Source organism: Heterodontus francisci, chromosome 43 (assembly GCF_036365525.1).
Source record: "Heterodontus francisci isolate sHetFra1 chromosome 43, sHetFra1.hap1, whole genome shotgun sequence".
NCBI lineage: Eukaryota > Metazoa > Chordata > Chondrichthyes > Heterodontiformes > Heterodontidae > Heterodontus > Heterodontus francisci.
In genome coordinates this window covers 24,800,577-24,827,878 of record NC_090413.1, presented here as the reverse complement: position 1 = coordinate 24,827,878, position 27,302 = coordinate 24,800,577, and the positions used below count along the sequence as shown (strand labels likewise).

General features: G+C 44.1%; 1 protein-coding gene across 1 annotated transcript in view; it reads right to left on the bottom strand.

Moving 5' to 3' along the window:
• LOC137355732 (complement C3-like) overlaps positions 1–27,302 on the bottom strand; it is an 89,073-nt gene that overhangs the window by 40,921 nt on the left and 20,850 nt on the right. The window contains exons 13-20 of the mRNA XM_068021203.1: positions 22,070–22,273; positions 20,785–20,949; positions 19,325–19,454; positions 18,724–18,795; positions 16,298–16,495; positions 14,443–14,551; positions 13,117–13,202; positions 8,457–8,596 (exon numbers count right to left, since the gene is read on the bottom strand). Coding sequence (XP_067877304.1) covers positions 8,457–8,596; positions 13,117–13,202; positions 14,443–14,551; positions 16,298–16,495; positions 18,724–18,795; positions 19,325–19,454; positions 20,785–20,949; positions 22,070–22,273 — 1,104 coding nt within the window. The remainder of the gene's footprint in view (positions 1–8,456; positions 8,597–13,116; positions 13,203–14,442; positions 14,552–16,297; positions 16,496–18,723; positions 18,796–19,324; positions 19,455–20,784; positions 20,950–22,069; positions 22,274–27,302) is intronic.

Here is a 27,302-nt window from a genome sequence, read left to right as displayed (position 1 = left end):
TATCTTTATATAACACCTTTAAAGTAGTAAAACATCCAAAGACAACCAGCACCTGAAGCCTGGAAATTCTTCAGCACCCGAGGCCTGGAGTACTTGCAACTCCCGAGGTCTGCTGCACCCGAGGCCTGGAGTACCTGCAGCTCCCGAGGCCTAGAGTACCTGCAGCACCCGAGGCTTAGAGTACTTGCAGCACCCGAGGCCTAGAGTACCTGCAGCACCCGAGTATCTGCAGCACACGAGGCCGAGAGTACCTGCAGCACTTGAGGCTTAGAGTACCTGCAGCACACGAGACCTAGAGTACCTGCAGCACGCAAGGCCTGCAGCACCTGAGGCCTAGATTACCTGCAGCACCCGAGGCCTAGAGTACCTGCAGCACCCGAGGTCTGCAGCACTCGAGGCTTAAAGTACCTGCAGCACCCGAGGCCTGCACCTCCCAAGGCCTGCAGCAATCGAGGCCAGGAGAACCTGCAGCTCCCGAGGCCTGCAGCACTTGAGGCCTAGAGTACCTGCAGCTCCCGAGGCCTGCAGCGCTCGAGGCCTAGAGTACCTGCAGCTCCCGAGGTCTGCAGCACCCGAGGCCTAGAGTACCTGCAGCTCCCGAGGCCTAGAGTACCTGCAGCTCCCGAGGTCTGCAGCACCCGAGGCCTAGAGTACCTGCAGCTCCCGAGGCCTAGAGTACCTGCAGCTCCCGAGGTCTGCAGCACCCGAGGCCTAGAGTACCTGCAGCTCCCGAGGCCTAGAGTACCTGCAGCTCCCGAGGTCTGCAGCATCCGAGGCCTAGAGTACCTGCAGCTCCCGAGGCCTAGAGTACCTGCAGCTCCCGAGGCCTAGAGTACCTGCAGCTCCCGAGGTCTGCAGCACCCGAGGCCTAGAGTACCTGCAGCTCCTGAGGCCTAGAGTACCTGCAGCTCCCGAGGTCTGCAGCACCCGAGGCCTAGAGTACCTGCAGCTCCCGAGGTCTGCAGCTCCCGAGGCCTAGAGTACCTGCAGCTCCCGAGGCCTGCAGCAGTGATTTTCCTCTCCTGTCAATATTTTCCAAGTGAGGCAAACCCTGAAAAATTTGTTACAGTCAGCAGCAGGATACATGTTAGGTGCAAAAAAAAAAACCCCACCCTGCTGACATTATGTGGATTTCAGTTAAATAGGGGGGAAAAGAAATCACAGCTTTGGCATTAATGTAAAAAGGAAGTTAAGCCAGAGTGATTACCTGACCCAGCACAAGAGCAATTAATCTTTAATTGACCCAAAAATACAGTCGTTATCTTAAAGAGACATTAAAAAAGAAAAATTTGTATTTATATAGCGCCTTTCATGACCATTAGATGTCCCTAAGCACTCTACAACCAATGAGGTACCATTGAAGGGTAGACACTGCTGCAACGCAAGGGAAAGTGGCAGCCAATTTGCATACAGCAAGCTCAACAAAAAGCAATGTTGTTGTTTGAGGAACAACAGTTAAGCGATACACAACTGAACATTAGCTGCAGATTACATGGTCTAATGCTTGTACCCTTACATAACAGCATCATATTGCTACCAGCACTACATGGGATTTGCTATTACTGAATAAAAATTAGCATCACTTGGAAACTGACATTTGTAAATTGTAAAACAGTTTTGGAGTTTCTAATTTTGATATGCTGCTTTCTCACGGAGACACCACGTTCATTTCTTGGTGCTCCTGAGCTTGAAACCAACTATAAAGAGATCCATGGTGCTAGATTCATTTTTACCTACTTTGTTAAGACGTTATGCTATGGATAAAAATATAAATTGCCCCCAATATGCCACGAGCCAGTATTGCATAAGCTAGTACGCTTGAGCACTGACTCCAGCCACAGTTTGTGGGTCCCTGATACTGCAACACAGTTGCATGGGGCCATGCGGGTTTCTCAATAGGGGCAACACCCTCAACCCATCTGTTCTTGCCGTCCATCTCCAACCTCCCTTGCCTCTCCAAAGACTTTGAGCATGCTGTCTCCCAAAATCCATACTCATCTTTCCCACAATATCATATTTGAATCTATCCAATCAACTTTTGGCCTGTGTTAACAGTGTCGGAACAACCCTAATGAAAGTCACAAATAACATTCTCTGTGACTGGGAGAATGGTACATTCTTCCTCCTTGGCTTTATCAACCTCCCTCCAGCCTTTGATACAGTGCACCATACCATCCTCCAACACCTCTCCTCTATTGTCAGCACAGTGGGACTAATCTAATTGTTGTGCAATTTAAGGGTATAAATTAAGGGTAAGTCATGGCAGGGCAGGGCAGCTCGGCAATGTGGAGTGCTCCTCCTGTGCAATGTGGGAAGTCAGGGACACTTCCAGTGTTCAGGGCAAACACGTGCAGGAGGTTTCTCCAGCTGTAGCTACTTGAAATCCGCGTTTCGGATCTGGAGCAGCGGCTGGAGACATTGTGGAGCATCCATGAGTCTCAGATCATCGTGGATAGCAGGTACAGGGAGGTGGTCACACCACCGGTAAAGACTGCTCAGACAGAAAGGGAATGGATGACAGCCAGGCAGAGTAGAAGAACTAGGCAGGTAGTGCAGGAGTCCCCTGGGTCCATCTCACTTTCTAACAGATTTTCCACTTTGGATACTGTTAGGGGAGATAGTGTCTCAGGGGAATGCAGCAAGAGCCAAGTCTGTGGCACCACAGGTGGCTCAGCTGCATAGAAGGGGAGGAAAAGGAGTGGGAGAGCTGGAGTGATAGGGGATTCTATCGTAAAGGGTACAGATAGGCATTTCTGCGGCTGCAAAGGTGACCCCAGGATGGGACGTTGCCTCCCTGGTGCTAGGGTCAAGGATGTCACAGAGTGGCTACTGGATATTCTGAAGGGGGAGGGTGAACAGTCAGAGGTCGTGGTACACTTTGGTACCAATGACATAGGTAGAAAGAGGTATGAGGTCCTGCAACAAGAATTTAGGGAGCTAGGTATCAGATTAAAAAGCAGGACCTCAAAGGTTGTAATCTCTGGTTTACTCCCAGTGCCACGTGCTAGCGAGTGTAGGAATAGAAGAATACAGCAGATGAATAAGTGGCTGAGGAGATGGTGCAGGAGGGAGGGCTTTAGTTTCTTGGATCGCTGGGACCTGGTTCTGGCAAAGGTGGGACCTGTACAAGTTGGACGGGTTGCACCTGAACCAGAACGGGACCAACATCCTTGCTGGGAGGTTTGCTAGTGCTGTTGGGGGAGGGGCGGGGGAGGGGGTTAAACTAATTTGGCAGGGGGATGGGATACAGAGTGGAGGTACAGTAAGGGGTGATGCACAGTCAAATATAGAAGAGAAACAGAGTCAGTCTGGAAGACAAAGCAAATATCGACCTGTTAAGGCACAAGTGAAAAATGCAAGGCTGGATTGCATCTATTTTAATGCAAGGAGTCTTAGTAATAAGGCAGATGAATTGAGGGCATTGATTAACACATGGGATTATGATATTATTGCTTTAAAGAGACATGGTTGAGGGAGGGGCAGGAGTGACAGCTCAATATTCCAGGGTATAGACTCTTCGGGCATGATAGGGGCGGAGGTAAAAGAGGAGGTGGTATTGCACCGTTGATCAAGGAGTCAATTACTGCAGTAAGGAGGGATGATATCTTGGAAGGCTCCTCAAATGAGGCCATATGGGTAGAACTTAAAAACAAAAAGGGGGCAATCACTTGGCTGGGAGTGTACTACAGGTCTCAAACAGTCAGGGAGAGATAGAGGAGCAGATATGTAGGCAAATCAGAGAGATGTAAAAATAATAGGGTAATAATAGTAGGAGATTTCCACTTCCCTATTATCAACTGGGATAGTCTTAGTGCAAAAGGCTGAAAGGGGATAGAATTCTTAAAATGCATACAGGAGAGCTTTTTGAGCCAGTACGTAGAAAGTCCGACAAGAAAAGGGGCGGTACTGGATCTAATCCGAGGGAATGAAGCTGGACAAGTGGTAGAAGTGTCAATGGGGGTGCATTTCGGGGATAGTGACCATAACTAAGGTTTAAGGTAGTTATGGAAAAGGACAAAGACGGACCGGAAATAAAGGTACTGAATTGGGGTAAGGCTGATTTTAGTATGATAAAACAGCATCTGGCCAAAGTGGACTGGGAGCAGCTACTTGTAGGAAAGTCTACACAAGACCAGTGGGAATCATTCAAAGAGGTAATCGTGAGAGTTCAGAGCCAACATGTACCCGTTAAGGTGAAGGGTCGGACCAACAAGTCCAGGAAACTCTGGACGTCAAGGGATATAGAGGACTGGATCAGGAAAAAAAAGGAGGCTTATGGCAGAGTCAGAGGGCTGAAAACAGTGGAGGCCCCAGAGGAGTATAGAAGTGTGGGGGGGAGGTACCTAAAAAAGTAATTAGAAGAGCGAAGAGGGGACATGAAAAAACAGTGGCGAGCAAGATAAAGGAAAATTCTATGGCATTTTATAAGTATATATTAAGGGCAAGAGGATAACCAGGGAAAGAGTAGGGCCCATTAGGGACCAAAGCGGCAATCTGTGTGTGGAGCCAGAGGATATAGGTGAGGTTTTAAATGATTACTTTTCATCTGTGTTCACTATGGAGGAGGACGATGTAGGTGTAGAGATCAGGGAGGGGGACTGTGATATACTTGAACATGTTAGTATTGAAAGGGAGGAAGTATTAGCTGCTTTATCGGGCTTAAAAGTGGATAAATCCCCAGGCCCAGATGTGATGTATCCCAGGCTGCTATGTGAGGCAAGGGAGGAGATTGCAGGGGCTCTGTCACAAATTTTCAAATCCTCTCTGGCCACGGGAGAGGTGCCAGAGGACTGGAGGACAGTGAATGTGGTACCATTATTCAAGAAGGGTAGCAAGGATAAACCAGGTAATTAAGGCCGGTGAGTCTAACATCAGTGGTTGGGAAACTATTGGAAAATATTCTGAGGGACAGGATTAATCTCCATTTGGAAAGGCAGGGATTAATCAGGGATAGTCAGCATGGCTTTGTCAGGGGGAGATCATGTCTAACTAACTCGATTGAATTTTTCAAGGAGGTGACTAGATGTGTAGATGAGGGTAAAGCAGTTGATGTAGTCGACATGGACTTCAGTAAGGCTTTTGATAATGTCCCGGATAGGAGATTGGTTAAGAAGGTAAGATCCCATGGGATCCAGGGCAATTTGGCAAAATGGATCCAAAATTGGCTTAGTGGCAGGAGGCAGAGGGTGATGGTCGAGGGTTTTTTCTGCAAGTGGAAGCCTGTGACCAGTGGTGTACCGCAGGGATCGGTGCTGGGACCCTTGCTGTTTGTAGTGTATATTAATGATTTGGACGTGAATCGAGGAGGTATGATCAGTAAGTTCGCAGATGACACGAAAATTGATAATGTCGTAAATAGTGAGGAAGAAAGCTTTAGAGTACAAGACGATATAGATGGGCTGGTAAGATGGGTGGAGCTGTGGCAAATGGAATTTAATCCTGAGAAATGTGAGGTGATTGATTTTGAGAGGACCAACAAGGCAAGGGAATATACAATGGATGGTAGGGCCCTAGGAAGTACAGAGGGTCAGAGGGACCTTGGTGTACTTGTCCATAGATCACTGAAGGGAGCAGTACAAGTAGATAAGGTGGTTAGGAAGGCATATGGGATACTTGCCTTTATTAGCCAAGGCACAGAATATAAGAGCAGGCAGGTTATGATGGAGCTGTATAAAACGCTAGTTAGGCCACAGCTGGAGTACTGTGTACGGTTCTGGGCACCACACTATAGGAAGGATCTGATTGCACTGGAGAGGGTGCAGAGGAGATTCACCAGGATGTTGCCTGGGCTGGAGCATTTCAGCTATGAAGAGAGACTGAAAAGGCTAGGGTTGTTTTCCTTCGAGCAGAGAAGGCTGAGAGGGCACATGATTGAGGTATATAAAATTATGAGGAAGAAACTTTTTCCCTCAGCGGAGGTGTCAATGACCGGGGGCATAGATTTAAGGTATGGGGCAGGAGGTTTAGAGGGGAATTGAGGAAAACATTTTTCACCCAGAGGGTGGTTGGAATCAGGAACGCACTGCCTGAAGATTAGGTAGAGGCAGGAACCCTCACAACATTTAAGAAGTATTTAGATGAGCACTTGAAACACCATAGCATACAAGGCTACGGGCCAAGTGCTGGAAAATGGGATTAGAATAGGTAGGTGCTTGATGGCCGGCACAGACACGATGGGCCAAATGGCCTGTTTCTGTGCTGTATGACTCTATGCCCTTGCTTGGTTCCATTTTTTATCTATCTAAGCATAGCCACAGCATCTCCAGCAAATTGGTTCTCTTCCTGCAGATATGGGGTCAGGGTCCACATGTCCAGTGATCTACCTCTCCATCACCTCACTTGACCCTTCTACCAGACTGCTTGTCCGATATCCAAGGCTGAAACATGCCTTTACCACCTCCACACTCAATTATTCCAATGCATTCCTGGCAAGCATCTTATCCTCCATTCTCCATGAACCTCAGTTTATCCGAACGTCTGCTGCTTCTGTGCTATGTTGCACCAAGTCCGGCTCTGCTCACTGATCTACATTGGCCGCTGGTCCCACAAAGCCTTAAATTCAAAACTCTTATCCTCATATTTAAATCGCTTCATGGTCTTGCCCTGCCATCACCGCCAACCCTACAACCCTCCGAGAAATTGATGCTACTCAGAATCTGCCCCCTTGTGCTTTCTCCATTCCCTTCACACCACCATTGGTGGACAAGCCTTCAACCATCTTGGCCCTACACTCTGAAATACCCTCTTCATAACTTTTCACCTCTCCTTCTTTGACACTTCTTAAACCCACCACCCCCTAAATATCTCCTTCTTTAGCTTCACAGCATTCTCAGTATTGGTCTCCTTATTTAAGGAAGGATGTAAATGCGTTGGAGGCAGTTCAGAGAAGGTTTACTAGACTAATACCTGGAATGGGCAGGTTGTCTTATGAGAAAAGATGGACAGACTAGGCTTGTATCCGTTGGAGTTTAGAAGAGTAAGAGGCAACTTGATTGAAACATATAAGATCCTGAGGGGCCTTGACAGGGTGGATATGGAAAGGATGTTTCCCCTTGTGGGAGAATCTCAAACTAGGGGTCACTGTTTAAAAATAAGGGGTCACCCATTTAAAACAGAGATGAGGAGAAATCTTTTCTCTCAGAGGGTCGTGAGTCTTTAGAACTCTCTTCCTCAAAAGGCAATGGAAGCAGAGCCTTTGAACATTTTTAAGGCAGAGGTAGATAGATTCTTGATAAGCAAGGGGGTGGAAGGTTATTGGGAGTAGGCAGGAATGTGGAGTAATCAGTTCAGCCATGAACTTATTGAATGTGGAGCAGGCTCAAGGGGGCGAGTGGCCTACTCCTCCTCTTAATTCGTGTGTTCGTATGTTCATCCATTTTTGTCTGATTACACTTCTGTGATTCACCTTGGGACATTGCTCTTTGTTAAAGATACTATATAAATTCAATTTGATCTTGTTGAACACCTGATTAGGAAGTTGCATCCCTTACAAGGCAGAAATGGCAGAAGTCTGACCTAACTAAGGACTCCCCACTTCTTTGGAGATTACACTGGTGTCTCAGTGAATTTATGCCTGAAACTCCGATAGCATTTTAGGGATCATTATCTTTAGGGGTACGGTAGCATAGTGGCTATGTTAGTAATCCAGAGGCTTGGACTAATGATCCGGAGACATGGACCAGAATTTTACGTTGGGCGGGAGGTCCTGCACACGGACCAAAAAGTTGGTGGCGAGCCCACCTCTACCAGGCCTGGGGAGCCACGCCGTGATTTTTCGCTCCCCAGGCCCTTATTTGGACGTGGGCAGGACTTCCACCTCTGAGGTAAGAGGTCCCACCTAATTGAACAGCTGGACAATCAGCGGGCTGGCAGTTTTCAGTGCCAGCAGCACCACTGGGAGTGGTGGCCACTGCTGGGACTGCACTCAGCCACAGCAGGATCATGGTCATCGGCCCCGGAAGACAGTTCGGTTTTGGAGCCTCGCCAGGAATCGGCTGGGCCCCGGCAAGGCAAAGGGAGTTGGTTGGGGGTGGGGGGAGGGGCAAGTGCTGTGCAGTGAGGGCGGGTGGGCCATGGTTGGGGCCCTCCTCAATTAATTAAATAAATCTGGAATAAAAAGCTAGTATCGTAATGGTGACTATGAAACTACCGTCTTTGTCATGAACACCCATCTGATTCACTAATGGCCTTTAAGGAAGGAAATCTGCCATCCTTACCCAATCTGGCCTACATGTGACTCCAGACCCTAGCAAAGTCATTGACTGCCCTCTGCAGCCATTCAACTGTACTGCAAGAAGGTGGCTCACCATCACCTTCTCAAGGACAATTAGGGATAGGCAATAAATGCTTGCCTTAGGAGCAACAGCTACATTCTGTGAATAAAAAATGGATACCTCTCCCTGTAAAGAAGGTAAGTAAGGATGCATTGATGACAATAAATACATTGCTAAACGTACTTTAATATCCTCTTCATCATAATTGTACAGGATTGCTCTGATCTCCACTTGTTCATTACGAACGACAGAATATGGAAGGCGAAGGTCAATGAAAAAGTCCTTCTGCACTGTTAGTTCATAAGGCTGAGCAACACATATTCCTGGAAAAAGGTACAGTTATAATTCAGAAAAGGTGTCACAATCTTTATTTTAGAAAGGTTGACGTGTTCACTTTACAATGCATGAAGCGACACAATGAATTTCAAAGCTGTAAAGAGTGATCCTAAAATGACAATCCCTAAATTTTTAAATTTCATTTTCTTTTTCCCCACATTTATGAATGTTTGACTGGAGTGACTATCATCATCCCCATGCATATTGTTAGCAACGACAGACTTTGTAGATGGTGATGTTTTATAAAACTGTGATCTTTAATGCAGTGTAAAAAGAATTTGGTGGATTCATGTGACCTCACACCAAGTCTGCCCGGAAACAAGCCAGGGATCTTGGTTATCATGCAAACAAGAAACCCAGATCAAAGACTATGGGCAGGTGTTGGCAAATGGGATTAGGTAGACAGGTCAGGTGTCTTTAATGCATCGGTGCAGACTCGATGGGCCAAAGGGCCTCTTCTGCACTATTATTCTGTGAAAGACCCTTTTGAAAGCAGAGTGCAAGGTTGTAACACCTGATGGATAATGGGTTTCGCCGTCTCAGACTCTCACATCATAAACATTGAGCTAAGGGCTCTGTAAATGAAAATTTGAGTTGCTATTGCTATCACCTGGAAACAAGGAAGGCCCAGGTGGTTTTGATATGGCCAGACTTATGGACTCGGAATCGTGTAAAAGGAAAACTTTTGTTTTGGTCAAATTCAACAGGTTTTGCTCAGTCTGTAGGCTGTAAGGAAGAAAGGAAGACATGAAGAAATCAGCAGGAGCTGCACAGCCTCGGAAGACAGACAGAGAAAACAACCACTCACAGAACAATGACACAGCGAAAGGATGCTAAGTGTATTCACACCTAATCTGTACTAATGCTTTGTCTTTCAACACACCATTAACATATTGTTTGCCTTTGCTCCGTGACCTTTTGGTCAGCTATGTGGCCTGGTCCAATCTGCACCTTCTCCTTTGTTATCTCTTGCCCCACCCCCACCTCACTTGCTTATAATCTGTGACTTTTCTAATATTTGTCAGTTCCGAAGAAGGGTCACTGACCCGAAACGTTAACTCTTCTTCTCTTTCCACAGATGCTGCCAGACCTGCTGAGTGATTCCAGTATTTCTTGTTCTTGTTGCTAAGATTTGAACCTGGTTTGAAGGCTCGAGGTTTGTGGAGGAGAATAGACAAACAGGGTCAGCAGAGATTGCCTTATGAACGGAAGACCATTCAAGTGTGCTTGGAAAAAGTGAGCAAAGTGGACATTAGCTTTGTTAAGGGCTGGGAGATCCAACCCATTGCAACTAGGAGGAGTTTAGAACTTTTAACTGCAAAGATACCGATACGATGAGAACACTGTGTAATTTATAAATGTGGTGTGGAGTTTTCAAGTGTGTTAATAATGGGAAATACCTTTCTCTATAATTCAGTGTAGTAGCTACCTAATAAGTACTGTTTAGTTAATGTTGACTTTTAGTTTAGTCGTTATAGTAAAAGTCTTAAAACATGAAATCTTGTGTAATTCTTTAATTGGTCTGGGGAGTTCATATCTCTTGCTTTAAAGTTAATGATCTCTACTGAGGTCATAACAATATGGAATGACATGTCTTTAAGTGTGACTGCTGGTTCAGTTGGTGTTTTAAATAATCTTGTATTCTACTGTCCTCTCGCAATCATCACACACCTACAACACTATCTACAAGATGCACGGCAGCAAAGTGCCAAGTCTCTGTCAACAGTATCGTTCAAATCAGTGACCTCTACCACCTAGAAGGACAAGGACAATAGGCATATGGGAACACCACCACCTGCAAGATCCCCTCCAAGTCACACACCATCCTGACTTGGCACTATATCGCCGTTCCTTCACTGTCACTGGGACAAAATCCTGGAACTCCCTTCCTAATAGACTGAAGCAGTTGAAGAAGGCGGCTCACCACCACCTTCTCAAGGGCAATTAGGGATGGGCAATAAATACTGGCCTAGCCAGTTAAACTCCAGAAAGCTGGTTATGGAAGAGTAATGCTGAAGCCTATCTTTACTCAGTTCCACATTTATTGTGCAGAAGAAAAGGATTACCAACATGTAGCTCCTCACTCAAAACACTCCACTAGTCTCAGTGCGTCTCTGTTAAGAAGTGCTCAACTAAGACCCCAATTAACACCTTCATCTGCATATAATCAAACCATTGATACACAATTAACAGATTAACAACACCCGCATCCCATTAACAAGCATCGAAGAAGGAACCGGTAAATTGAAGTAAAGAAACATAGTAGGTTTAGGGAACAAAGTGTCATTCATCATTTTAAGATGAAAATGAGGACAAAACAAATAGAAACCATTAAAAATTGGATGCCAAGAATGCAAAGAAGAGCTGAAGAGAAACAATTAGGGAGCTTTATGGAAATTCTTTTTACAATGCAGAGACAGGTTATCTCAGTAATATACAGGAGACAAAACAGGAGACTAAAATCAATAATAGATCAAGTAGGGAATAATAAAATCTTAGAAGGACAGGTTCTAGATGCCCCGGTGAAAATGCTAATGGAGCAACAGAGGCAGATTTGAGCTGGAGGGAGACAGTGCCCAACAAGGGGAAGGCAACCAGCCTGACTAGAAATCATTGGGCCAGATTTTGGGGTTATAATGACAGTGAAACTGTCAACATTCGTTCTCATTACAACTGTGAAACTGACAGCAACTTCAGCATCTGCACGTGCGCAGAATGTGGAAATCCAGAAATAGTTGTGATTCCCCGCTCCTCCATAGGGTGCTCTGCTGAAGTTTCCACAGATGGAAATCTTTAGCAATCACTTGAATTCATGTAAACGTATATTTCTATGCTTGAATCTCACTGTGAAAACTACAGAAAAAAGTTATGCTCGTTGAATGAAGCATAACTGGGTTTTTAATAGCATACTAAATGATAATTAAAGCTGAACAATCTCTCTGGCCCTGAAAATCTAATTTTATATTTGTGGAATATAAAATGTTTCCACTACAATAGAAAATCCATAGGTTTTTAATATAATTTTAAAAGTTTTTAAAGCTTATTTATGATATTTCATCTTCTACCTTAATCCCATATATATTTTCTAATCTTTATTTCACTGTCTGCAAAATTATTAAAATGTGAAGGATAATCAGTGCATTACTTCCTGGTTTGCTGGATGTGACAATTCTTCAATCTGATTGACTACTTAGCCGACCAGATGATAGCACTGTTGCTGGATGTCAGAGAAGGCTATTGCGGGTGCCAGGATCAATTTAACATCAGGAAAGGTGATAGCCACACTCAGAGATCACTAGAACATGGAAGTAATGGCTCTTAAAGGTATATGCCCAAGATCCTGTTGTCACAGAGAAACATAGCCAGGATTATACAAGCCATAGAGGGAGTGCAACAGAGGTTCACCAGACTAATCCCTGGGATGGTGGGATTGTTTTATGAGGAGAGAGTGAGGAAATTGGGCCTCTATTCTCTAGAGTTTTGAAGAATGAAAGGTGATCTCATGGAAACTTGCAAAGTTCTTAGAGGGCGTGACAGGGTGGATGTAGATTGGATGTTTCCTCTGGCTGGTGAGTCTAGAACCAGGGGATACAGTCTCAGAATAAGGGATAGGCCATTGAAGACTGAGATGAGGAGGAATTTCTTCACTCAGAGGGTTGTGAATCTTTGGAATTCTCTACCCCAGAGGGCTGTGGAAGCTCAATCATTGAGCATGTTCAAAGCAGAAATTATTAGATATCTGGATACGAAAGAAACCAAAGGATATGGGGATAGCATGGGAAAGTGGCGTTGATGTCGATGATCCAGCTGAATGGTAGAGCAGGCTGATGGGCTGAATAGCCTACTCCTGTCCCTATGTTCCCATGTTCCTATATAAGATAGTAAAACTGAAAATAGCATTACATTATAGATGCTATGATGAGAAGAGAATGTACTGCAGAAGGAACAGGACTGTCTCAATCCTCACTGTTATAATGTTCAAATGCTAAACCTGGATACAAGCAGAAGCCCCAGCATAGAACACATGGTGGGTGGAGCCTCTGATGTGAAGCAGTTCTTTTCTTGTGAGCAGCATGTTTTATATATAAATAGTCATCGCAGTTCTAGGAGCTCAACTCTCTGTCACCATGCTCATTTGGCATAAGACACCAGCACAGAGATACAGACTGCAGATAATGCTGATACTGATTGTCTGGAAGAAGAATATGAGCCTTATGCCTTCAATACCCTGTGCCCTGCCCAAACTATCGTCTCCGAGCTGTACTGCAATATTCCTCCCAATGGTCATTATATCCACACACTCTGGTTAAAAAAAAAATGGTGAGTACTGTTCCCTTCTGTTAATTGCTGCCAGTTTCACACTATTCCTTGAGTTTACAAACTCTCGATATGGAAAGACATAAAATACTAATTTTCTTGATTACAAGCACGGTATGTTCGAATTCCTTAATTTGCTTGAGCAATCACTGGTTTCAACAAACAATCTAATAATCTGATCAAGTCTTACCTTTGTCTGAAGATACACTAACGGCTTGTATTTCCCAAGTAGTGATTGAGTCTTTAAGGTAACCGGATAAGTCCTTTGTCACATCACTAATTAAGGAAAAGAAAAATGTATTTCCATTGAACACATCTGGATCTCCACAGTTAATATCTTGACTTTTGCTGTTTCAACCCCGTATTTTGATTGTGAAATCAGCTATTGGACCAGTTACATCAAATGGTCTTTCTTTTCTGTAGATTGCTACCCTTCATTTGAATCTTACATTAATGAAGTTATATTTAAGAGTCGTGGAAAGCATTTCTATTTAATTCAAACACTTCAGACTAAAAATGGATGTTTATTTAGTGGAATCCTTTTGCTACTGTTAGCACTCTCACCACGGAGTCAGAAGGTTGTAGGCTGAAGCCCTGCTTCAGGACTTGAGCACCAAAATCTGGGCTGACACTCCAGTGTAGTACCAAGGGAGTGCTGCACTGTCACAGGTTCCATCTTTTGGATGAGACATTAAACTAAGGCCCTGTCTGCCCTCTCAGGTGGATGTAAAAGATCTGACAACCACTATTTCACTAGTTCTCCCCAGTGTTCTGCCCAATATTTATCCTTCAACCAACCTCACAAAAAACACAATTAACTGGTCATTACCAAACTATGACTGTATCGGTGCCATATCCTGCTCTTGCCCTGAACAGGAAAATTTCATCAACTTTGCTTCCGATTTCCACCCTTCACATGATCCATCTCCGTCTCTTCCCTTCCCTTCCTTGACTTCTCTGTCTCCATTTCAGGGAATAAGCCATAGCGACTTGGACTGTGCTTCTTCCCCACCCCGCCCCCCCCCCCCCCCAACCCCTTTCATTTGCTCAAAACCTATTACATTTCTAACGTTTCCCAGTTCTGATGAAAGGTCACAGACCTAAAACATTAACTCTCTTTCCCTCTGCACAGATGCTGGCAGACCTGCCGAGTATTTTCAGCATTTTCTGTTTTTATTTCAGGTTTCCAGCCTCTACCGTATTTTGCTTTTGTATTATCATACTACTGTTTGTGCGAGCTTACTGTGAGTAAATTGGTTGCCGTGTTTCCTAAATTACAAATGCAAGTCCTTCAAATTACATTCCATGCAAATCTTTCAACAAAAAAAAAAAGTGCCTAATTAACTGTGAAGCTCGTTGGGACGTTCTCAGGTTGCAAACGGTGCTACATAACTCTTTCTCTTACATTCAATCTATGGATTGATAACATCCTGCTGAGTGACAGTTTCATGCATTAAATCACACAGAACAGGGAAAATATCAAGCATTCATACAAGTACGTAATAATAATTAGTACCCAGCTCCGCCATTTGAGGGTAGAGTAATCAGTAACCAAAGCCAACTTTCTGGGAAGTCACTTCTGGACGTTATATCCTCATAAGGAGAATAGTAATCATCGTCATCACCTGAAGGGAAAGGGTAAATAGTAAATTAAGGATTTAGATGTGTATAAGTTAAATATATTAGCTTACATTTTCCATTCTGAGTGAAAAAATGACACAGTATGATTCACAGTAGTCTACCAAGGGTGGCCTGGTTATGCTAGAGTTTCTGAGACTCACCTGATTAACATATTGAATCCACCCATCATCACAATCCTGGGAGTCACCATTAACCAGAAACTGAACTGGAGTAACCATATAAATGCTGTGGCTACAAGAGCAAGTCAGGGGCTGGGAATCCTGCGGTGAGTAACTCACCTCCTGACTCCCCAAAGTCTGTCCACCATCTACAAGGCACAAGTCAGGAGTCTGATGGAATACCCTCCACTTACCTGGATGGGTGCAGCTCTAACAACAGTCAAGAAGCTCGACACCATCCAAGACGAATCAGCCCACTTGGCTGGCACCCCACCCACCACCTTAAACTTTCACTCACCATGGCAGCAGTGTGCTCCATCTACAAGATGAACTGCAGCAACTCGCCAAAGCTCCCTCAACAGCCTCTCGCAAACCCGCAACCTCTACCACCAAGAAGAATAAGGGCAGCAGGCACAAGTGGACACCACCACCTGCAGGTTCCTCGTCACAATTCATACACCATCCTGACTTGGAACTACATCACCGCTCATTCACTGTCGCTGAAGCAAAGTCCTGGACCTCTCTCCCTAACAGCACCGTGGATGTACCTAGACCACATGGACTGCAGCAGTTCAAGAAAGCGGCTCACCATCACCACCTCAAGGGTAAATAGGGATGAGCAAAAATGCTGCCTCTGCACGTGACATCCACACCCCATGAATGAATAATAAAATGTCATTCGCCCTTTCACTACTTCATAGATAGTGACATATATCTGAATTCCAGTTGATTCTGCCTATAATCTGCTGTCTTACTACTTTTAAAACCAAGATGACTTATTATCAACTAATTTTTCTGTGGCTTCTAGTCCTCTTTCGCATTTGTTGCTCATTGCTTTGTATTTTCAAAATACTATGCTTGGCTATTAAGTAACTTCTGGCCTTGTAATTTAGCCACTGAAATGCATCATGGATGGTAACAGTGAATGGGCAGTGCTGGATTGGGCACTTCACCTGCAGTCAATGGAACTGAATATAGAGAAAGGAGTATAACAGGAGGCTATTCAGATACTGCCTGTTTGCCTAAGCATCCATGACAAGCCTTTACCCCAACATCTTTTTTTTTATAGAGATACAGCACTGAAACAGGCCCTTCGGCCCACCGAGTCTGTGCCGACCATCAACCACCCATTTATACTAATCCTACACTAATTCCATATTCCTACCACATCCCCACCTGTCCCTATATTCCCCTACCACCTACCTATACTAGGGGCAATTGCTAATGGCCAATTTACCTATCAACCTGCAAGTCTTTGGCTTGTGGGAGGAAACCAGAGCACCCGGAGGAAACCCACGCAGACACAGGGAGAACTTGCGAACTCCACACAGACAGTACCCGGAATTGAACCCGGGTCGCTGGAGCTGTGAGGCTGCGGTGCTACCCACTGCGCCACTGTGCCGCCCTTTACAAGGAAAGATTTTTTTCTCCCAGTCTTAGAAGGGGCTCAAACACTGTCATTTTTAAGGATAAATAAAACATTTACCTACCACATTACAGCAAAAAAAATTAAACAAAATATATCATTTCATTTGGGATGTCTCCCCCACCAGAGAAATATTTGATGTTTACTTCTCGCTAAAGTCATTTCAGCTCCTCTGAGTGCAGCCTTCGCTTTTAGGAGATGGTCGCAACAATTCAGGAAAGCAACTTTGCATTTTCCGTTAAGTAATATTCTGCTCGCTCGCTTTTTACATGAATATCCCATGAGGTTTCGCTTCATTCCATCCCTGCAGCAGTTCCTATCCAAATCCGTTTTGTACTCACCCACTAAAATAAAAAGGTAGCATGAATGAAACAGAAAAGATAAATACATAGAAAAAGCCATAGAAAAAACAAAAGTTATGGGAGTGAAATCGGACCTTTGAAAAAGTATTACTGTTTTCTAGAAATGGACCGAACAAGGATATCATTTCACCAGGATACTTAACAGTTTGGGTCTCTTGTGTGAATCACAGATTAAATAGCACTTTCTTTTTTAAACCGAGTGACTAAGTAAGATTATGTGCTTGGTCGATGCTTCCTTGTTTTTCAAATATAATTGCAGGGGTGTAAAGTGGAAGTAAACTGCAGCCTAAGTTATTTCTGATTTAAGAGCATAAGAAAGTAAGAAATAGGAGCAGGAGTAGGCCATTCGGCCCTTCGAGCCTGTTCCGCTATTCAATATGTTCATGGCCGATCATCTGCCTCAACTCCACATTCCTGCACTGTCCCCACATTGCTTAATCCCCTTAATGTCCAAATATATTCTGACTTCTGTTTGAATAGCCACAGCTCTCTGGGGTAGAGCATATAAAAGATTCACAAGCACCCAAGTGAAGAAATGTCTCCTCATCTCAGTCCTAACTGGCTGACCCCTTATTCTGAGATTGTGGTTTCTGTGGATATTATAATTTTGGTGGGGAAAGATTTGAACAATTATTCCTGTGTAAAAGTTGTTTTTTTATGTTCAGGAAAAAACAAATAGCATCCTTGATGTATTAAAACACAATGGTGCTTCACAGGAGCAATTATCAAACAAAATTTGACACCCGGTCACAATGACAAGTGAGCAAAACTTGGCCAAAGAGTTGGGTTTTAAGGAGCATCTTAAAGGAAGAGGGAGAGAATTCCAGAGCTTAGGACCTAGGGAGCTGAAGGCATAGGTGTGAAGAATGAAATTTATCGTGCTATTTTATTTTTCTGAACACCAATCTTTAAATGCCAATTTATACTTAATTTCTTTTAATAAGTTAGGTCTAACCTTTAACTTAGTGCACCCTAATCATTAATAATTAATACATCCACTATTCCAAAAGTCTTTAGTACCTAAAATGCTACTGGAGGTACTCCTATCAAATTCCTGTACATCGTGGTACACCTAACCTTAGGCCTCAAAATGATGCCAACAACAGCGAGTTTGACCAGTTCGCCTTGGCAACATTTGCCACAACTCATCAATTTTTGGTCTGCTTACAGGGGGCATTTAACCTGCTGGCATATCTGTTATACACAAAGGTCAACAAGGTGTCCTTGTCCTGCAGAGGTTTTTGCCAATATCAGGGAAAACATGTAGACAGACTGGCAAAACTGCACCCAGTCCCTATAAAGTTTCCATGCACAGCATTGACAATATTGAAAATGCTGGACCCTTTAATTAAACAGGACTCATTTCAGTGTTAATGGCGAGCAGATGATGCTCATTACGGTTTTGCATTTAAGGGCTGGGTTTTTACCCAGTTGGGGAGTTACCTCTGGACAGAGAGTTAGTCCATGAGGGAAGAATGGGAACAGGTATTTGGACTGAACTATGAATTGCCAGTAAAATAGTTGTGGATCAGAGACTGTCATCAACTTCCTCATTTTGGTGAATGGACATCTGCCTGTTTAACAACTATATCTGGGGAGGCAGTGGCGTACTGGTATTGTCACTGGACTAGTAACCCAGAGACTCAGGTATTGCTCTGGGGACATGGGTTCGAATCCCACCACAGCAGAAGGTGGAATGTGAATTCAATTAATAAATCTGGAATTTAAAGCTTTAAATTTAGTCTAATGATGGCCATGAAACCATTGTCGATTGTTGTAAAAACCCATCTGGTTCACTAATGTCCTTTAGGGAAGGAAATCTGCTGTCCTTACCTGGTCTGGCCGACATGTGACTCCAGATCCACAGCAATGTGGTTGACTCTTACATGCCCTCTGAAATGGCCTAGCAAGCCACTCAGTTCAAGGGCAATTAGGGATGGGCAACAAATGCTGGCCTGGCCTGCGACGCCCACATCCCATGAAAGAATTTAAAAAAAAATGGGACTGGTACATACTAGTGCAACAGTGGAAATGCAGGAGCTATGCATAAAAATTAATCAAAGCAAACTTATCAGCAATAATTTATGACAGATTTGTTTCCATGAGAAAGTTAGTTATATTAGTGCATCAGAATAAAATTTTAACATCAAAATTACCCTTACAAATGAAATTCATTGCAATGTGCTATTTCTTAAATTGGAAACACATACGTTTAGTCGCCCTAACCTCCATTAGTGTGGTTGAACGACGTTTACGTTTCATTGGCTGCTTGCACTGCAGCTCTGCAATAGACATGAAATAAAAACATGTTAAAATGGTAGTTTGCAGTCCTGCCATTTCAAACAGTCTTGATGAACGTATTAATTTTACAAACACTAATGCCCGCATCTAATGTCCTCGTCGAACAGAGGATCCCAGGGAATTACCAGGAGAATTAATCAGCAGCAAAATACTGCGGATGCTGGAAATCTGAAATAAAAACAGAAAATGCTGGAACTCAGGTGGCATGTGGCATTAAGCGTGGATGACAAATGACGAGAGCAGTGGGTTTGCGGAACACTGAATATCACGGAGACAGCGGTCGTCATGGGTGAAATTTAAGTTGGAATCCAGGAGGAATAAGTGCAAAGTAGATATATATTGTCAAACTGGACTAGATTTCGGCACAATTCCAAGGCAGTTAACTGAACCATTATCTCATTCACCTGTACACAAATTATCTCGACAATTAGAACTTTACCATTAACAGACTTCCCTCTGCAAGAAGTTACAAAAGTTAATACAACATCGAGTGCTACCAGGGAACAGTACCTGTTCTTGTAGCAGTCTTTAGATCAGTGCTTGTTACAAGGGCTAGTCCTGCATCTGCAAAAACACCAAGAACATTGTTGCCACTTCCAGGTGTGCAGCCAATGTCACCTTTCTCCACAACACTCCAGATCTATGTAAAACACACACACAAAGCACATACGTGAGTTATAGTTACATTGATAAAGTGATGCCATAACAGCCTAGATTTTATTCCGGTTGGCGTGTTCGTGTTGGAGCAGGAATACCACCAGCCAATGTGTGTTCACCTGCTGTCATTTCCTCCTAGGCCAAGTTTGGGGCAATAATACCACTCTGTATAAGTTTGCTTGCCGCTGGGAGGGAGATATAGCTCCAGGGTAGTTTTTAAAAGACAGTTGGAAGGGATCCCCAGATTCTGGACACATCCCTTGGCCAGAAGAAGACGACTGGTGGGCAATGAGGCCAGGGAACCCCTTGAGCATGTGGTGCACTGTGTCTGGAGGGAGGTAGCAAAGGCAGTCAATACCACCACCACCCTTGCCGCAAAGAGCATAAATGGTTCAATAACCATTATGGCACAGGCTCATTTCAGGCAGCCACAGACAGCTTATGTCTTTTCTATGGTTCTATAGGTGCTGGAAGGTGGGATTAAGTTCGGCGGCTAGTTCTTTTCAGCCAGCGCAGACACGATGGGCTGAATGGCCTCTTTCTGTGCCATAACTTTTCTATGGTTCTATGGCAGCAGAGATCTCTGTTGCTCTTCCTTCCAACATTTCAACCATGTAAAGTGAGAATTTCCTTGGGAAGCCCATTCTGAAGCCTTCAGATCCCATCTTAGTACTTGTCCTGAAATACTATGCTTTTCAGACTGTCGGGGAAGACTTCCTGAGCATAACAGTGAAAAAGAATCACATCTGCAGTGAGTGCCAACATAGGGGAAGTATCTCCACAATCAATCTTAGCTCAATAGTGTATCTCTGCTTCTTCCGTGATGAACAGGCCCTAGCAAACTGCACTGTTTAAAAGGTGGCACATTCTTAAGGACTGATGGAAATAACAGACCATATCATTCACTCCTGAAACTCAATGTACTTTACGAAAGAGCACATCTTCAGCAAAGCCCCGGCATCCATCAGTTTCGTGAGAAGCAAAAGAAGTTGTAAGAAATGTTGGCTTCCGCCCTCACACTCTTTCACCCAACTACCAGAGTGGTCACTCCCCCACCCCCACGCTTACCTCCCCAAGACCTCCAACCCTCCATTTCCCTCTTGCTACTCCCCATTCTGGCCCAGATCTCCTAGCCGCCTGTGTGCACCTCTGAACAGTTGCGGGTCACTTCTGTTCGAATAGATGAAGAGGAGCATTCCTTAAAACAATTAACCGAGAACCATCTCACAAATGGTTTAAGTGTTCGTCCATTATTAACTTTTAAATCTAGAAATTACCGTCAAAAGTTAAGAAAAACGAGGGGAATTACTTACCTTGCTCTGTGTTAATTTATTTTTCTTATTCAATATGAACACCGCTTTGTCCACAGCAACTACACCAACCCTTGCCCCAGAGTCACCTGTGATCTTCAGTTGAAACCGCCTGCCAGGTTTGTAAATCTTGTTTTCATCGTAACTATTTGCAGCAGATACCACCAGCTGTGAAGAAATATATGTTAGTCTCAAATACCATGCATGACATCACTGCTGACTGCTGTAAAGTTAGATTTGCAACACTAAAATGAAAGCCTCTTAGAATGATATGCACAGGAGGAGGTCATTCAACCTCATTCCTCTTGCTTGTCCCACTGTCCCACTCCTCTCGCTCTTTCCCCAGAGCCTTGCAGATGTCTCCCCTTCAAGTATTTATCCAATTCTCTCTTGAAAGTTACCGCTGAATCTGCGTTCACCGCCATTTCAGACAGCGCTACTGAATAATGCTTCATAACTTAGAGTCAGAGTCATTTACAGCACCAGAAGTAGGTCATTCGGTCCATCAAGTCCATGCCAGCTCTCCATGGGGCTATCCAGTCAGCCCCACTCGATCCCCGTAGCCCTGCAAGTCTCTTTCTCCCAACTGGTCATCCAACTTCCTCTTGATGTCATTGATTGTCTCTGCTTCCACCATCCTCGTGGACAGCGAATTCCAGGTCATTACCACCCGCTGCGTAAAAAAGTGCTTCCTCATATTCTCCCTGCATCTCTTGCCTAAAACTTTAAATCTGTATCCCCTAGTCCATGTGCCATTTGTTAATGGGAACAGTCCTTGTCTACAGTCATGGAGTCATAACTTCTCGAACCTCTTGGCATTTATTTCCATAGTATAGGAATACAAGTGTTAAGCTTGTCATTAGATATTTTTCCAACTTAACCCTTTGACGACTGGTAGTTCAGTGGAACTTCTAATTAGAAGTTAACTTTCAGCTCACGTACCTTGATACTGGAATGAGTAATCACATAACACTAATGAAGCTATAAAAAGACTGGAAAGAGTGTTAACTACTAAACAATTGGTTAAAATACAAACTTACATAACTTACACGCATAGGAATCAATATTGTAGGTGTTGAAAATTGTGAGGAGTTTTGAGAGTAGATGGGGAAAGGCTTTGAACTGGCAGGTGGGACAGTAACCAGAGGACACAGATTTAAGATAATTGATAAGTAGTTTCACCTAACCTCTCTGACACAGACTCACATTTGAGCACTGGAGCTGAGAATAAAACTGTTGCACATTTCCCCACCCCAAAACAAACCAAATACAACACAGAAATACTTACTGTTCCCATGCATGTGTCTTTCACATCAACCCATACGGAATCAGCAACCATTTCTATTTTCGCTCCCTTTGTCAAATAGTAATAAACCAACAGTCTGAATGATGGTATTAGGTTATGAGTGATTGGAATGAGCATGTTCACCACAATTTGACCCATGTTCCTCGGCTGTCGTCCAACTGTCACGATCTTCCCTTTGCTTATCAGCTGATGAAAGGGAGCAAAAAACAGAAAATAAATTAAAGGATAAAAGTAAGTTAAAGTAACAATTTTGAAGAGATATGGATACGTAAATGGAGCAAAAGTCTATTGATGGATTTCAATTATCTCACCTCATCAAATAATTGAAAGTGTATTGACCACAAAACATCGGAATAGAAACTATAAACATAATTCTATTAAATTTTTAAAATTGTAAATGTGTATGAGAGAATAATGGATAGCCATGCATGTTACAGCAGGGGACTGAGGACAAGCAGCTCAACTTAGAGATGTTACTGTGTTTTTGAACAGCTGAAAGACTTTACACACTTTGAAAAGGGTTGAAGTAGAGATTTTCTGTGGGTAGAAGGTAGCAGAATACTCCTCAGAGTGGGCCAGGATTTTGTTCCCAGCGCGACATCGGGTATCGTGGCAGTGGGGTGTGGGAGGGCCGGGCAGCGGCTGCCATGGAACCTGGTGCCAGGATTGCCGGGCCTGATCTTCATGGCAGCAGGGAAGCTCCGAGGCGGCTCCTCCGCCGCTCTGCGACGGGACCCTGTTTAAAATACCTATCTGCATACGTTACCATGTCATCCGCTGCAATCTTCCCATTCATTCCCGATCTTCAGCGCGACATGAGCCGCTCACATGCCTTCATTTTCCCATCCAGAAGAAGCTGTCACCACCGAGGAGAGGAAGGAGTCACATCTGCATTTTGAGTATAGATGGGAGGGGTGTGTGGAAGGGGGTCAACTCTGCAATATTTTGTGGATATGCAGGGATACGGGGTCAACACTGCATTATTTAGTGTATGTGGGGGAAGGGGTCAACTCTGCATTATTTAGTGTATGGGGGAATAGGGATCAACTCTGCATTATTTAGTGTATGGGGGAATAGGGATCAACTCTGCATTATTTAGTGTATGAGGGAAAAGCGGTCAACTCTGCATTATTTAGTGTATGGGGGAAAAGGGGTCAACTCTGAATTATTTAGTGTATGGGGGAATAGGGATCAACATGCATTATTTAGTGGATGGGGGAAAAGGGGTCAACTCTGCATTATTTAGTGTATGGGGGAATAGGGATCAACATGCATTATTTAGTGTATGGGAAAAGGGGTCAACTCTGCAATATTTAGTGTATGGGGGAATAGGGATCAACTCTGCATTATTTAGTGTATGGGGGAATAGGGATCAACTCTGCATTATTTAGTGTATGAGGGAAAAGCGGTCAACTCTGCATTATTTAGTGTATGGGGGAAAAGGGGTCAACTCTGAATTATTTAGTGTATGGGGGAATAGGGATCAACATGCATTATTTAGTGGATGGGGGAAAAGGGGTCAACTCTGCATTATTTAGTGTATGGGGGAATAGGGATCAACATGCATTATTTAGTGTATGGGGGAATAGGGATCAACTCTGCATTATTTAGTGGATGGGGGAAAAGGGGTCAACTCTGCAATATTTAGGGTATGGGGGAATAGGGATCAACTCTGCATTATTTAGTGTATGGGGGAATAGGGATCAACTCTGCATTATTTAGTGTATGAGGGAAAAGCGGTCAACTCTGCATTATTTAGTGTATGGGGGAAAATGGGTCAACACTGCATTATTTAGTGTATGGCGGAATAGGGGTCAACTCTGCATTATTTATGTGTATGGGGAGAAGGGGTCAATTTGCATTATTTAGTGTATAGGGGGGCAGGGGTCAATTTTGCATTATTTAGTGTATGAGGAAAAGGGGTCAACTCTGCATTATTTAGTGTGTTGGGGAAAGGGGTCAATTCTGCATTATTTAGTGTATAGGGGGGCAGGGGTCAACTCTGCATTATTTAGTGCATCGGGAGAAGGGGTCAATTCTGCATTATTTAGTGTATTGGGGGAAGGGGTCAATTCTGCATTATTTAGTGTATAGGGACGCAGGTGTCAATTCTGCATTATTTAGTGTATGGGGGGCAGGGGTCAACTCTGCATTATTTAGTGTATGGGGGAAAAGGGGTCAACTCTGCATTATTTAGTGTATGGGGGAATAGGGATCAACTCTGCATTATTTAGTGTATGGGGGAAAAATGGGTCAACACTGCATTATTTAGTGTATGGCGGAATAGGGGTCAACTCTGCATTATTTATGTGTATGGGGAGAAGGGGTCAATTAGCATTATTTAGTGTACAGGGGGGCAGGGGTCAATTTTGCTTTATTTAGTGTATGGGGAAAAGGGGTCAACTCTGCATTATTTAGTGTGTTGGGGAAAGGGGTCAATTCTGCATTATTTAGTGTATGGGGGGCAGGGGTCAACTCTGCATTATTTAGTGCATCGGGAGAAGGGGTCAATTCTGCATTATTTAGTGTATTGGGGGAAGGGGTCAATTCTGCGTTATTTAGTGCATGGGGGGCAGGGGTCAACTCTGCATTATTTAGTGTATGGGGGGCAGGGGTCAACTCTGCATTATTTAGTGTATTGGGGGAAGGGGTCAATTCTGCATTATTTAGTGTATAGGGGGGCAGGGGTCAATTCTGCATTATTTAGTGTATGGGGAAAAGGGGTCAACTCTGCATTATTTAGTGTATGGGGGAATAGGGGTCAACTCTGCATTATTTAGTGTATGGGGGAAAAGGGGTCAACTCTGCATTATTTAGTGTATGGGGGAAAAGGGGTCAACTCTGCATTATTTAGTGTATGGGGGAATAGGGATCAACTCTGCATAATTTTTGTATGGGGTAATAGGTATCAACTCTGCATTATTTAGTGTATGGGGGAAAAGGGGTCAACTCTGCAATATTTACTGTATGGGGGAATAGGGATCAACTCTGCATTATTTAGTGTGTTGGGGGAATAGGGGTCAATTCTGCATTATTTAGTGTATAGGGACGCAGGTGTGAATTCTGCATTATTTCGTGTATAGGGGGCAGGGGACAACTCTGCATTATTTAGTGTATTGGGGGAAGGGGTCAATTCTGCATTATTTAGTGTATAGGGGGCAGGGGTCAACTCTGCATTATTTAGTGTATTGGGGGAAGGGGTCAATTCTGCATTATTTAGTGTATAGGGGGGCAGGGGTCAACTCTGCATTATTTAGTGTATTGGGGGAAGGGGTCAATTCTGCATTATTTAGTGTATAGGGGGCATGGGTCAACTCTGCATTATTTAGTGTATTGGGGGAAGGGGTCAATTCTACATTATTTAGTGTATGGGGGGCAGGGGTCAACTCTGCATTATTTAGTGTATTGGGGGAAGGGGTCAATTCTGCATTATTTAGTGTGTAGGGGGGCAGGGGTCAATTCTGCATTATTTAGTGTATAGGGGGGCAGGGGTCAACTCTGCATTATTTAGTGTATTGGGGGAAGGGGTCAATTCTGCATTATTTAGTGTATTGGGGGAAGGGGTCAATTCTACATTATTTAGTGTATGGGGGGCAGGGGTCAACTCTGCATTATTTAGTGTATTGGGGGAAGGGGTCAATTCTGCATTATTTAGTGTGTAGGGGGGCAGGGGTCAATTCTGCATTATTTAGTGTATAGGGGGGCAGGGGTCAATTCTGCATTATTTAGTGTATTGGGGGAAGGGGTCAATTCTGCATTATTTAGTGTATAGGGGGGCAGGGGTCAATTCTGCATTATTTAGTGTACGGGGGCAGGGGTCAATTCTGCATTATTTAGTGTATGGGGGGCAGGGGTCAATTCTGCATTATTTAGCGTACGGGGGCAGGGGTCAATTCTGCATTATTTAGTGTATAGGGGGGCAGGGGTCAATTCTGCATTATTTAGTGTATGGGGGGAAGGGGTCAATTCTGCATTATTTAGTGTATGGGGGGCAGGTGTCAACTCTGCATTATTTAGTGCATCGGGAGAAGGGGTCAATTCTGCATTATTTAGTGTATTGGGGGAAGGGGTCAATTCTGCGTTATTTAGTGCATGGGGGGCAGGGGTCAACTCTGCATTATTTAGTGTATGGGGGGCAGGGGTCAACTCTGCATTATTTAGTGTATTGGGGGAAGGGGTCAATTCTGCATTATTTAGTGTATAGGGGGGCAGGGGTCAACTCTGCATTATTTAGTGTATGGGGGGCAGGGGTCAACTCTGCATTATTTAGTGTATTGCGGGAAGGGGTCAATTCTGCATTATTTAGTGTATAGGGGGGCAGGGGTCAATTCTGCATTATTTAGTGTATGGGGAAAAGGGGTCAACTCTGCATTATTTAGTGTATGGGGGAATAGGGGTCAACTCTGCATTATTTAGTGTATGGGGGAAAAGGGGTCAACTCTGCATTATTTAGTGTATGGGGGAAAAGGGGTCAACTCTGCATTATTTAGTGTATGGGGGAATAGGGATCAACTCTGCATTATTTAGTGTATGGGGGAAAAGGGGTCATCTCTGCATAATTTTTGTATGGGGTAATAGGGATCAACTCTGCATTATTTAGTGTATGGGGGAAAAGGGGTCAACTCTGCAATATTTACTGTATGGGGGAATAGGGATCAACTCTGCATTATTTAGTGTTTGGGGGAATAGGGATCAACTCTGCATTATTTAGTGTGTTGGGGGAAGGGGTCAATTCTGCATTATTTAGTGTATAGGGGGGCAGGGGTCAATTCTGCATTATTTAGTGTATTGGGGGAAGGGGTCAATTCTGCATTATTTAGTGTATAGGGGGGCAGGGGTCAATTCTGCATTATTTAGTGTACGGGGGCAGGGGTCAATTCTGCATTATTTAGTGTATGGGGGGCAGGGGTCAATTCTGCATTATTTAGCGTATGGGGGGCAGGGGTCAATTCTGCATTATTTAGTGTATAGGGGGGCAGGGGTCAATTCTGCATTATTTAGTGTATGGGGGGAAGGGGTCAATTCTGCATTATTTCGTGTATGGGGGGAAGGGGTCAATTCTGCATTATTTCGTGTATGGGGGGAAGGGGTCAACTCTTATTTTGAACTGTAGGGTTGGCAGCCTTTTAAAAATGGCGCCTGTACCTGCTCCAACATCAGGTGATGCCGTGAACGATGTCGCCAATGCCTCCCCCACCATGTGATTGGGGGGGAG